At 32.6% G+C, this 14,181-nt stretch overlaps 1 protein-coding gene across 13 annotated transcripts in view; it reads left to right on the top strand.

The window, feature by feature from the left end:
* lbx1a (ladybird homeobox 1a) overlaps nt 1-14,181 on the top strand; it is a 111,922-nt gene that overhangs the window by 77,561 nt on the left and 20,180 nt on the right. For all 13 annotated transcript variants that reach the window (XM_073919719.1, XM_073919715.1, XM_073919722.1 and 10 more), the window contains one exon: nt 13,523-13,626. In XM_073919719.1, coding sequence (XP_073775820.1) covers nt 13,557-13,626 — 70 coding nt within the window. In that variant the 5' untranslated portion in view covers nt 13,523-13,556. The remainder of the gene's footprint in view (nt 1-13,522; nt 13,627-14,181) is intronic.

The following is a 14,181-nucleotide window of genomic DNA, read 5'->3' as shown; positions in this document are numbered from 1 at the left end:
TTATGGAAAGTTCTTGTAAACCACCAATACCAACGTGTATGTGTGCCTTAAGTGCATTTAATAAAAAATGACCAAATCATCGGGTCACTATTAGGTGCTTAAAATATTTATGATTCTTGTTGTTTTTTATTTGGGTGGCATGGTGGTGCAGTGGGTATCATTTTCACCTCACAGCAAGAAGGTCTCTGGTTCAAGCCCCAGCTTGGTCAGTTGGCATTTCTGGGTGGAGTTTGCATGTTCTCCCCGTGTACGTGTGGGTTTCCTCTGGGTGTTCTGGTTTTCCCCACAAGTCCAAAGATATACAGTATACATTAGGTGATATGGGTAAGCTAATTTGTCTGTAGTGAGTGTGTATGTCCTGGTCTATCTGGTTGGGGGTTGAGCATTGGGCTAACGACTCACCTCGTTAAAATCAGATGTTACTAAACGCAAACATGGTGCGGCTAAATATTAACTTCGCTATAGATGATCCTGGATGTAAGTTTTTTTTTTGGCAAGGATACAAAATAAAAACAATTTGAAATAAATATTCATTTCAAATCCACGTAGTCCACCATTGAGCTTTTAGCAAATAATCCTGAAAACATAAAAAATAGCTTGTTTATCATATGTTATTGACCATTATAATAATAAAAAATAAGTCTGAGGATATTAGAAGGACTGGAGTAATGACCTTTAATGAGTAATGAGCTTAAAAGTATTTTAAATTGTGGATATACTGTACAGTATTTCACAAATTAACATTAATTTCTGAGTTTTTACTTAGACTACAGCAGTCTTGGTCATCATACGAGACTTCTGTTAAACACATAAAGATCATATCAATCACACACCTTTGAATGCTATCATGGATAATATGATTTTATAATGGATATACAATTCATTTCTTGAACACGTTTTCTTTTATATTTATAGGCACTAATCAGAAGCGAAGCAGGCATTAGTATCACTAAACAGCAGAAGTATGTCAGCTCAGCAGTATGTCTTAAAGACTCAAGCTCCTACAGTCAGTTTATCATGGTAAACTTCAGAGACCTCATACTGTGGCGCTCCTCCAGCATTTTCCATGGCTTGATACAGAACACGACTTCAAGCAGGTTGAACGATTAAGCCGTTTAGCAAATCAGAAGGCTTCCAAAAAACATTCAGCAACCAGAAACTGAAGAATGCACATTCGACCCTCCGGCCTTCATTGTTGGGTCTGTTCTAAAGTTCCTGTTGCAGGCTATTATAATTCTACACTGATTTAGTATATCTAATGAGAAGTTGCTGGGCGTAGCGCCTCTCAAATGATCAACCAGGGTGTCTGTTTAGGGTTGACATGAGCCTTGAGCTGTGCCCAGGCTAAATTATAGTCCCGCACTTCTCCTCTCTCGGCTGAGCGGATGCTGATTCAAGCAAAAATTCATGCTCACCTCACCATCTTTTGCCCATCCTCTGTTCGCCACTCCTGTTTTAAAGCGGGCCAGAGGGAAAAATACTTCCCTTCCTGCCTCACTCTTGCTTTTCTATCTCTCTCCATGTTTCTTTTACTCTCTCATTTCCAAATGGAGCAAAAGAATGTCTATTTCTTTTTATATGCAAATCATTTTACTTGTATAATCAAACATATAAACACATTTCTGACTCAAATGTTCATTTATGTGAACAAATTGTTTACTGGAAGGGGAAATATGCGTTAAATATACTATAGGACTAAATTGTAATACATTCTTTTGTTAGTACAAAAGTACAATTGAATGTTAAAATATTTTGATTAAAAATAAATATATATTCACGAATCGGCAACACCAAAGCTCCGGAAATGCTAATTTATGCATTTAAAAAAGGCTGACACAAAGCGTGTAACGTTTCGAGCAAGCGGCTCTTTATCAGACAGTGTTTATCACATTAAGGTGCTCATTTTTGTACACTTCCGATCACATGATCTCCTATTTTCTCACAACAAGAAAAAACAACAAATAAAAAAACATATTTATAAATTATACAACTTACACAATCAAAACCAAAATACAGAAACACACCGTAATATTAAATCACAAATGAAAGAAAACATATATATAAAACAAATATATAAAAAAAAAACACAAAATACCCAAATACCTAATTAAATATTATATATATATATATATATATATATATATATATATATATATATATATATATATATAATATCATTACATTTATAATAATAATATTAATAATATACAGTAAATAATATTTGACTACAAGACACTTCTATACAACTTAAAGTGACATTTAAAGACTTAACTAGGTTAATTAGGTTAACTAGGCAGGTTAGGGTAATTAGACAAGTTATTGTATATCAATGGTTTGTTCTGTAGACTATGGAAATAAAATATAGCTTAAAGGGGCTAATCATTTTGACCTTAAAATGGCTTTAAAAAAATTTAAAAGTGCTTTTATTCTAGCCGAATTAAAACAAATAAGACTTTCTTTAGTAGAAAAAATATTATCAGACATACTGTGAAACTGTCCTTGCTGTGTTCATCATTTGGGAAATATATAAAAAAAAAAAAAAAAAAAAAAAAAAAAAACAAAGGGGAGCTAATAAATCTTACACAAAAAGACAAAAGACTTACACTTAGTGTGTGTGTGTGTGTGTGTGTGTGTGTGTGTGTGTGTGTTTATTTAATATTTTTTGGCTTTAATAAAAAACATACAACATTCTAAACTACACAAAAAAGACAGTGATAGTGACGATGATAATAACTTAATAGATCAAATTAAGCAATATTATAAACACATAAAACAGTAAAAAAAGATAAATAAGTAAAAAAGCAGAAAAAAATAAATATACATAACACAAATACAGCAAGAGGAAAGAAGAATGTTTGTATCAGTGATATCTACAAAATAATTATCATAATAATATATAACAAATAATATATTATAATTGAAAGGGAATAACCTTTAATATATTTTCAAAATGACATTTTCAGCAATCATTACTTTCAGAAATCCTTTAGAAATCATTCATATAAAAATGTTGTGAATGTATGTGTTGCAGTTTATATAGCAGAATATACAATTAAAGTGGAAATGATTATTCCTCCTGTGAATTTTGTTTTCTTTTTCAAATATTCCCCAAATGATTAGCAGAGCAAGACATTTTTTCACTGTATTTCCTACAATATTATTCTTCTAGAGAAAGTTTTATTTTTTTTTATTTCAGCAAAAGTAAAAAGCAGTTTTAACTTTTTTCAAAAAATTCAAAAAAGTCAAAATTTCTAGCCCCTTTGAGCAATATTTTTTGATTGTCTACAGAACTATCATTATAACTTGCCTAATTACACCAACCTGCCTAATTAACACGATTAACCAAGTTAAGCCTTTACGTCGCACTTTAAGCTAAATACTATGTATCTTGAAAAACATCTAGTTAAATATTATTTACTTTCATCTTGGCAAAGAAGAGATAAATCAGTTATTAGAAATGAGTTATTAAAACTATTATGTTTATAAATGTGTTAAAAAATATATATTTTTTCCGTTAAACAGAAATTTGGGGGGGGGGTGGGGGGGATATACAGGGAGGCTAATAATCAGACTTTAGCTGTATGTAGTTTTTATTTTATATATATATATTTTTTTTTCTCACACAAAATATCAAATAGCAATAATCTACAGTAATACTCAATGATATTCGAGCACCACATCAGGATATTAGAAAATAATGCTGATATAAAATACAAGAAACCAATGCTTATACATTTTTGCAATTTTTAACAATAATTATGCAAGGTTTTTTATGTATTGTGACCAAGTAAATGCTGTATTGGTGAACATGCCGTTAAAGAATCCTATATTCAGTAAATGCATATACTCTCAGAAATAAACATTAAAAATCTGTCACTGATGCAGTGCCTTCACAAGGTACTTGTTTTTACCTGCCATATTGATTAGTTAAAATCTATTAGTATTAAATAAGTGCATCATTCCTTTAAAACCACAGAGTGCAGACTATTTCATTAATATACTAATACAAATATAATATAACACTACAGTGAATGCAACATTCATAAATAAAAAAGATCCAGAGTCCTAGATTGAATTTGATTCATGTTGACGTTACAGATTGCAGGATTAGAGAGCATCACAAGGCCAGCCTGTACATCACCCATGTAATCTGCGTCGCCTCATAGCACCGGCGAAAAAGAAGACTGCACTTTTTTTTTTTGTCGTGTTTTTCCTTTTTTTGGTTTGTTGTTTTTTTTGTTTGCCTGGAAAGGTTATGGTTAGATCTGAGCCTATTTATCTGCCGTCTCTCCCTGTCTACCCCCGCCTTCACGCCTCGCTCCAGGCCCAACAGTTCGCGCTGCTCTTCTGGGGAAAAGAATGATATACTGGCTAAATGAGCTTCTTTATCAATCCGCAGGAGCAGAGGGGAGGACGTCTGCCTCCTCAGCTTATGTCATCAATATCCTCTTATATAAATGTCAGCTGTACCATTTTACTCATCGCCATTTCCCACACTGCTGATTACATTATCCTGTAATGGAGGGGCTCGCCACTCTCTCTCTTTCGCAACCCTTTCCATCCATCCATCCCTCTCTCTGCCTCCCTAACTCTCCCAACGGTAGTGTGTCAATAGCCTGCCTCCATGAAACAAGTCAATTTTCTGCTGGCTTGGCAGCAGAATAAATCTCAGAGCTATCCAGAGCGCTGGAGATATTTATATTGAGAGCGCGCCTCCATGTGTGTGAGTGTGTGTGATGGGAGTTTGTGTCCTTGGCTGAATGGGAGTGATTTCTTGCCTGCGAAGAGAGGGAGAAAGAGAGGAAGGGATTGAAATAGAGATATGGCCGGCGGCTGGGGTACGTGTGTGTGTGTGTGGGGGGGACATGCAGTCGTTTCTCGTCAGGCCCTTAAAGCACGACTGGCAGTGATGACCAACCGCATTTGTTTTACTTGCTGCAGTTGAGGTGGCAGGAGGAGACTTATGTGCAGATGGATGCCGCTTTAAAGCTCAGGGGGCTCTCTGGCTCTTTCAGGGGAGAGGATATTGTGTTGGCCAGTGATTCATTACGAGCAGTTGAGCTGTGAAAAGGAAGAAGGCCGAGCGGAGCCTTGGAAAAAGACTCCCTGCTAAAAGTCAGTCGACTGACATTTAACTACATGGGCTCAACGTCACATTTCAGATGAATTTCATTCATCAAGTTCCCATCTGCGGGTGCGTGTCTAAGAGCTAAATGACTGCTCGGCGCTCCTCCATCTGCCTCTCTGCATTGCAGCGTTTCTGGTTCATCTGTCAGCGCGTCACCTTTATCAGATATGAAGTTCTGCTTTTGTGCTGGAAGTCACCGTGTGCGTTTAGTGCTGCTAAAGGAGGTTTGAGCACTGGAGAGGCAGGATGGGACTCTCTGTATTGTGTTCACTAGAGGGCAGTAGAGTAGGCAGAGGTGCGAGCAGTGGGTCCTGTGATGGAGTGATTAATCTAGTCTGTCAGTGTTTATTTTTACCTACAGCGTGCTCATGCATTTGCATCTCACACTTTGAAGACTGTGAAGTTCATCGTAAACACTGGTAGAAATCGGAGAAATTGTTGATGTAGGCTGGCTGGAAAGTAGTTTTTCTACATTAAAATTTTAGTGCTACATGTAAATACTTTGTAACACTTGGGAATTTGCCAGCAGTAAAAATGAGCTTATACACCAGACTTGTTAGTGGATTGGTGGAGGTGATATGACTAACTAATATATACAAACTTGCCTTCTATAAACCGAGTAGAAAATTACTTAACGTGATCTGAATGGAAAAAAAAGTATTATTAGAAATAATATTTAAATGTCTATAATCAGTTTAGTTATTTTATGTATTACATAATTACAAATTATTCACACCGTAGCAGTAAATAATATATATATATATGAATTTATGTTTCCTTTAGGAAAATATACTGTCATATACAGTTGAGGTCAGATTTATTAGCCCCCTGTTTATTTTTTCCCCAATTTCTGTTTAATGGAGAGATATATTTATCAACACATTTCTAAACATAATAGTTTTAATAACTCATTTCTAATAACTGATTTATTTTATTTTTGCCATAATGACAGTTCATAATATTTTACTAGATATTTTTCAAGACGCTTCTATACAGTGCAAAATTATATTTAAAGGCTTAACTAGGCAGGAAATGAATAAAAATTTCCAACGGTTCACAGAGATCCACAGAGAACTGATTGAATCACATTTTCAGACTACACTCAAAAAATAAATTGCTGATGCTTGTTCAAACTACTTGTTTAAAATGAGCTGAAACAACACAATTCTTGAGATTTTGTTGTAAGTTGTAAAGTAATAAGTTAACTTAATTCCTTCATGTTGTCCTAACACCATCGATTGGGTGGAACCCAGAATTTTGTACAGTGTAGACAGGTTTGTTCAAGATGAACTGATTTACTATTGTAAACTTTTCTCTGTTTAGCAATGTCTTTTGAATAGACACATGCTTATATATATATATATATATATATATATATATATATATATATATATATATATATATATATATATGACTTTGACAATGAGAAATCATTGCAGTGTTTATTATGCATTGCACTGTTAAGTGTTGACCTTTTCTTTCGATTGTGGTGGGATCAAAGGTTGCAACCTCGCATTCTCATTTTTTTTTTTGCCTCTGGTTTTCTTTTATTTTCAAATTGATTCAAGAGGAAAAGGTGGTCCGAGCAACTAACATGAAATCAATGAGAGACTGATGTGGTATTAACGCCTGTGTTCTAGTGGTGTGGAGCAGCTAAACAGCTCACAGCCAACCGGAGCTCGACAGGCCAGAAATGTGACATTTTGAAATGTGCTTCAAGTAGCTGCAGACATCCAGTGTTTTATTTCAAATCAATGTTTAGCCTGGAACAGCCTGCTTAAGAGTTTCGACTGTTATGTGGCCATTTGTTTTCTTTGTTTCCGTCTTTCTCATTCGCTACTTCTTGCGTATGATGTCGAAAGTTGACAAATATTGTGGTGTTGTTGGGCAGATGCATTTGTCTCAGAATATGTTTTTTTTACAGATTGTATAAATCATATATACGTGCTACTGTTCCAACAATTGGTTGATTTGATTAATTGAAAGAAATGCTTTAATTCATAAGCATAAATCACTTTTGAAGAGTTATAAAAAAATTCTAATAAATGCTGTTTTTAAGCTGTTTATTCAATAAAGAACTGTATTTTTGTTATTACAGAAATAGAAAATAGTTTTAAACATGAACAACTAATCTGCATGATTTCTGAAAGATCATTTTACAGTGAAGACTGCTTTTAAATTGTAATTATAATAGTCACTGATAGTACAATTGCAATCTTTATGAAAATAGGATAGAAAAAAATCTAAACTTTTTTATTTACAACATTTTGATGTTTTTATAATATATCTCAAATTAATTCTTGGAATATGAACGATATCCAAATAGAAATATTGCAACTTAAATGTATTATTATATATTATTATTATTTAACATTTATTTAAAGATTTGCAGTGACAAAAGTGGTATAGGTGTCTCCTGTCATCATATACAATAATATAGCTATTATACAATCGTCCATTAGTCCGACTAGTAATTCAAGTCTTTTGTGAAGGGTAAACTAAAAAAAACAAATAAATAAAAATAAGTAAATAAATAAATAGATTATTTGATGGATGGATGGGTGGGTGGGTGGGTTGGGTTAGTTAGTTAGTTAGTTAGTTAGTTAGTTAGTTAGTTAGTTAGTTAGTTAGTTAGTTTTTTCACTATACATTCTCCAAAAACTCCCATGAAGAATTTTAGATATGCCAGAAATCATCAGATTTGTAATGCAAGTCATGAGTCAGTTTTTCTAAGGGTTAAGAAAATGGCAATCTGATTCATCCACATATTGACCGAAGGAATGTTAGGAGAGGATCACAGCAAAATAATAAATTTTCTACCTTGATAAGCACAAAGGTGTAACAAAGATTTTAGTCCATGACTTAGGTGTAGACCAGTTTTACAATTCAGGATAAATAACTGGAGGGGTAATAACATTAATCAAAAAAATTAACCACTTGAGAGTGTAATTATGATGTTACAGACATCAAAGCATGTAAAGGGCGTTGAATTTTTTTTTAAATAAAATTTTAAACTGTTTTTTACTATTAGTATTACTATTCTTAATATTTGTATTATTATTATTAGTATTTATTTTTTGTATTATTATTATTATTATTATTATTATTATTACTGTTGTTAGTATTATTATAACCATTATTTTAGTATTATTATTGTTTGTTTTTGTATTATTCTTATTCTTATTATTCTTGTTATTATTTACTACTATTAATATTGTTATTATTATTTGAAATATTATTATTTTAGTCATATTATTATTGTTATTATTGTTATTATTTATTTTTATTATTATTATAATTTGCTTTTAGTATCATTATTGTAATTATTATTTGTTTTAGTATTATTATTATTTATGATTATTATTATTATTATTCGTTTTTTGTATTATTATTATTTATGATTATTATTAATTATTTTTTATTATTATTATTATTTTTATTTGTTTTTTAGTATTGTTATTATTATTTATTATTACCATTAGTAGTAGTAGTAGTATAGTAGTAGTAGTAGTAGTAGTAGATATTATTATTTTTTTAATTAAACCCTTTACCGATGTGACAATCTACTGTTCTGACAAAAATGAACAGTATATAGATTACATAAAAGGTTACTTTTTTTTTAAATACCAAAATGAAGCTCACCTTTGAAGCAAAATAATTGATTCCATCCACATTCAGAGACTTAACACTGTATATTTGATAGCCAGTAGCATGAAGTGTAAATGGAATGATTGTGTGACAGTTGATGAAAACAGTCTTTAAGTTCCGTTAACCAAGCAGAAGCTTTCCTCGGCCCTGTGGGCATGTTAAAATTCATGACTCTTGCGCTTTTTATTCATAAGGCCCAGTGTTGATGAAGCTGTCAGGGCTGGAAGACACACGAGGGGTCAGACGAACACACGATGAGCCTAATTCACACATCCTCAAGGCCTTTCCCCTGAGCCCACCAATCACAATAGACTCCCACTTGACCCGCGACCCTCCACGGGGGTCTTTCATTGGCTGCTGCTCATCTCCATCACAATGCCAGCATATGTTTGCGGGCATTTGAGCGCATGGATCTGGCAGACTCCATATTAGACTGACGACTGAGACCAGGTGCCTGAACCCCACACAGACCAAAGAGAAAGTCAACACTCTTTCTAGCGCTTCTGCTGTGATTTATAACAGAGCCGCTGGAGCTGGCCTTTTCTGTTTAGCACACAGAAAGAGCTCTGTGTATGATAGTTTAGGAGGCAGGCTGGTGTAAACTTTGATGATCATATCCAGCAGGCGCACAACGTCATAACACTTTATTATTAGGTTAGATTTTGGTCATGATGTCAGGTGACCAAAATTTAATGTCTTACCAGTACAACATTATTTTGATATCTAATAACGACGTCAAATGATGTTGTTATTTGGTTGATTTTAGGTTGTGTTAGTTAGTCACCAAAATCCAAGTCAAGCCAACATCTTAAACCAACTTCATATTGATGTCAAATACTGAGATTTATTCGTCAGGTGTGGCAACCAAAATCCAACATCTGATAGACGTCATAGTGGTAACGTCCACACAACGTCAAGCTGTAACATCATTAGACATTGATATTGTGTTGATTTTAGGCTGGACATTGGACGGTGAGAATAGTTCTGACGTCAACTCCATTTTTATTTCCAAACAAAATGCAACGTCCCCACGACGTTAGAGTCCAACATCAATTTGACATCATGTTGGCGTCCTGTGCCAGCTGGGTATGCACTTTGGCATTGTTGATGTTTTTTGAATTAAAAATTTTGTTGTCGTTTTTATAATTTTAACAGGGATATATTATAGTAAAGATTACAAGTTTGTTAGCACATTAAGCGACCGGCCAGATATCAGAATTGTATGTTTTTTGTTTGTTTGTTTGTTTGTTTTTTCCTCATAATCAAAACTGTAATTTTCTCAAAACAAAAACTTTGGCAGAGCTGCAGAGATGTTGTGCCGGTCATGTGACTGAAAACTGAACATGTGCTCTGTGATCCACTCATCTGAAAAATGAACAGAACCATGTGGCATATTATAATAAAATAATAAATAACATATTATTTGTTAAAAATAACAAATAAAATATTGGTTACTTTGATTATTTTTACTACATTTTAGTCTTGTCATTTCTCATCAACTAAATTTATTATTTTGATTTAGTCACTGTTACTAATGATTCCCATGTCATCTAGTCTTCATCTTGTCTTATTCATTCATTCATTTTCTTTTCGGCTTAGTCCCTTTATTAATCCGAGCTCACCACAGCGGATCGAACCGCCAACTTATCCAGCATATGTTTTACGCAGCGGATGCCTTTCCAGCTGCAACCCATCTCTGGGAAACATCCATAAACACTCTTTCACACTCAGACACTACGGACAATTTAGCCTTTCCAATTCACCTGTACCAATGTATTTGGACTGTGGGGGAAACCGGAGCACCCAGGGGGGAAACCCATGCGAACGCGGGGAGAACATGCAAACTCCACACAGATACGCCAACTGATCCAGCCGAGGCACAGACCAGCGACCTTCTTCCTATGAGGTGACAGCACTACCTACTGCACCACCACATCGCCTTGTCTTGTCTTACTTTTGGGGAAAAAAAATGGTTGCCAGCTAATATATTTTGTCATTTTTGTTAACAAAATAAACAATGCACAGCACATAATGCATATTAATTATTTTCTTTACCGCACTAACCAAAAAAACTGTAAGCACCACCTACTGGACTAGAGTGAATTTGCATTTTTTTCAGCCTGTCTACTGTTTCTATTTTGTACTGGAATGTTTTATGTAGCAAAACTTCAAAATTAAAGTCCAATCATTACATTTTTAATTATATTTACTTATAGCATATATTTTTGCAAATATACAGACTTAATAAAATATTTAAAAAATGTAAAAATAAATAAATAAAAAATAGATTTTGGGATTGTCTAATATGCTTTTCAAAAATTGGGAGTTTGCTACGTTACAGTACAACGTGCATGGCTTAGCACAGGGATCACCAAACTTGTTCCTGGAGGTCCCTAATCTAATCTAAATTGAGGACTATTTATGCTTTATAAATCCCTTATAAATGACAATCAAAGGCTCAGTTCAATTCTAAACATGAAAAATGTCATTATTCATTTCTATTCATTTAAAGATACACAAATTAAACTGTACTTCAAATAAAAAATACATTTTTGCAACCTTATCTAAAATAAAATCACTGTGAACATTGCATCTTATTATATTGTTAAATTATTATATTGTTGTTGTTGTTTTATCCAGTTTTATGTCGTATTTTGATCGTCCTGTTATTTGGAAATGTTTAAACTTTACAGTAATTTTACTTTTTAGAAAAGATTGCCAAGATTTATTGTTCATTTGATTCTGAGCCTTTAATTGTCATTTATAAGGTATTTATAAAGCATAAATAGTCCTCACTTTAGATTAGGTCACAAAACTGCAAGAAGTTGAATTAATAAAGCATTTATTAACATATTAGTTAACTATTAGTATATGCCTGAATAATAAGATATATAAATGTTGATTTCAATAGTTTATTTATCATTTACCAACTTATTCTAAATGATCCTAAAAACCCTGAACTACTCTTAAATACAAATGGTTTGTAATCAATGTGATACTTAATTTAGTAATGAAAACTAAATCATTTACTAAGTATAAAAAAACAATTATTAATCACATTATATAGGTGCTTATAAGTCCAGAATAAAGCATTTGTAGCTGCTGTTATAAATTGTTTACTAACATTTATTAATGTAGAGTTAATGCTTAACAAATAATAAATTCACTAGATGCTAATGTGTTGTAAATAATTCATAGTGTGTAGTTATTAAAAAGTGTTACTGCAATTTCCACTAATGTCTTAAAATAATCCTATTAGCTGCTGTAGCCTACCAACCAAAACATTCAATATTTGGGACGTATCATCCAATAGACATAGTTTAGTAGTTAAAGGGGTTTTTGAATGGAACCTTTAAAGTTAAAGTCATTGTAGGTGTTGTAGATTGATTATGGACTTTAAGATAGTTATTTTACTGAATGTGCCCGAGTTACAAGATTTCACTTGGTGGCCCTGTGCAAACATCTTATACTGCTGATTAAACATTGATTTTCCTCAGCACCCTCTCACCCTGATAAATAGAGCATTAAAAGGTCTGCACAAATAATAACATTGTGTAATAATAAAATTTGTTATATCTGGGGAACACAAGGCTGTGAGTAATATCTTAGATTATGGCGCTTTGATCATATTAGATGGTGGATTTAAAGGTTGTTAGTCAGTGGATATATTTTAATTGTTTTTTAATGAGAATGATTACTCTCCACAGTTTTTATATCAATATAACTATAAATAAAATACTAAATAATAACTAAAACCATAAAGCTAAAATATGTTTAATACATGAGATAAAGTAAATGTTAAGTAAAGATGACATGTAAAAAAAAAACTGAATACAAACTTAGTTTATTAAAAATGTTATTTCATTTTGTTGTTGCTTATTTTAAAATCTTAAAAAAGTAAAATAAAAAGAAAAACATTATATATATATATATATATGTGTGTGTGTGTGTGTGTGTGTGTGTCTATATATATATATATATATGTGTGTGTGTGTGTGTGTGTGTGTGTCTATATATATATATATATATATATATATATATATATATATATATATATATATATATATATATATATATATATATATATAAAGGATATTTATAAAATAAGCAAGTATTATATAATAAATCTAAAAAATAAATAAATAGAATATTTATATTTTTACTAGAAACAAAATAAAAGTAACTAAACAATAAATAAAACTACTAAAACTTAAATATTAAATTGAAAATAGAAGATATCAAGATAATCTAATTGAATCTACAAGTAAAAACACTAATAACAATCACAATACAATAATCACATTACATAACAAATATTACATTTTACTGTTGTAATAATAATAATAATATACACAGATACATTTGATTAAATATGAACAAATTTAACCACTGTTTTATTTAGATTAAATTTTTTTTATATATATAATTCTTTTTTTTTTTTTTTTTTTTTTTTTTCAACTTTTATTGTGATAGGATAGTAGAGGACAGACAGGACAGCATTGAGAGCAGAGAGAGGGAAAGGATCGGCATAGGACCCTGAGATTGGAATCAAACTTGGGTCTCTATGAACACCATGTTGCTATATGACAGCTAAATGGCACTTAACCACTAGGCTATTGACACTGACAATAGATTACATTTTTAATGTATTTTCTATATTTTATGTTAATTTGACTTGAAGCAACATGCATTTGTTAGGGGTGTGTGTGTATATTTGTATAACATATATAGTTGCTCATATTGCAGGTTTTTTTGATGAACAGTCTTAAGGAGGAAGAGCATGAGTGAGGAGGAGGAGGAAGAGGGTGAAGGTGTGTTTAGCTTGCAGAGCAGACTCTTCCTCTATCATGGTAAGTGAGCTCCTCCTAATTACTATTCAATAAACTCCCGTTAAATTAACAGCTCAATAGGCAACAACATCTGCTGTATGTGGCAGGCCAGTGAGTCGTACATCTTCCCCAAGCCCTTCTCTTTCTCTCTCTTCTGTTTTCCCCTCTGTCTCACTTCATCTCAGGACAGACGCTCTTCTGTTTCACTCTCACAGTGCCGTTTTCTGACTTCACTTTAGTTCTCTTCAGAATTGTTTGATTTTGTACAGGTGCTTGTCATTTGCTTTAGCCTGCTTGGTTAATTAAAATGAAAATTTGACATATTTCATAGCCTCACAGCAAGAAGGTCGCTGGTTTGAACCCCGGCTGGTTCAGTTTGCATTTCTGTGTGAAGTTTGCATGTTCTCCCTGTGTTGGAGTGGCTTTTCTCTGGGTGCTCCAGTTTCCCCCACAGTCTAAAGACATGCGGTATAGGTGAATAAGCTTAAAGATGCAGTAGGTGATTGTCTTCAGAAACATTTGTTGTTGTGCTGGTTAAAAGTCTCTTCACATTCCAATAGTAACGATTAAAGTAAA

This window comes from Danio rerio, chromosome 13, assembly GCF_049306965.1.
Source record: "Danio rerio strain Tuebingen ecotype United States chromosome 13, GRCz12tu, whole genome shotgun sequence".
Classification (NCBI taxonomy): Eukaryota; Metazoa; Chordata; class Actinopteri; order Cypriniformes; family Danionidae; genus Danio; species Danio rerio.
This window is presented reverse-complemented; position numbering and strand designations above follow the sequence as displayed.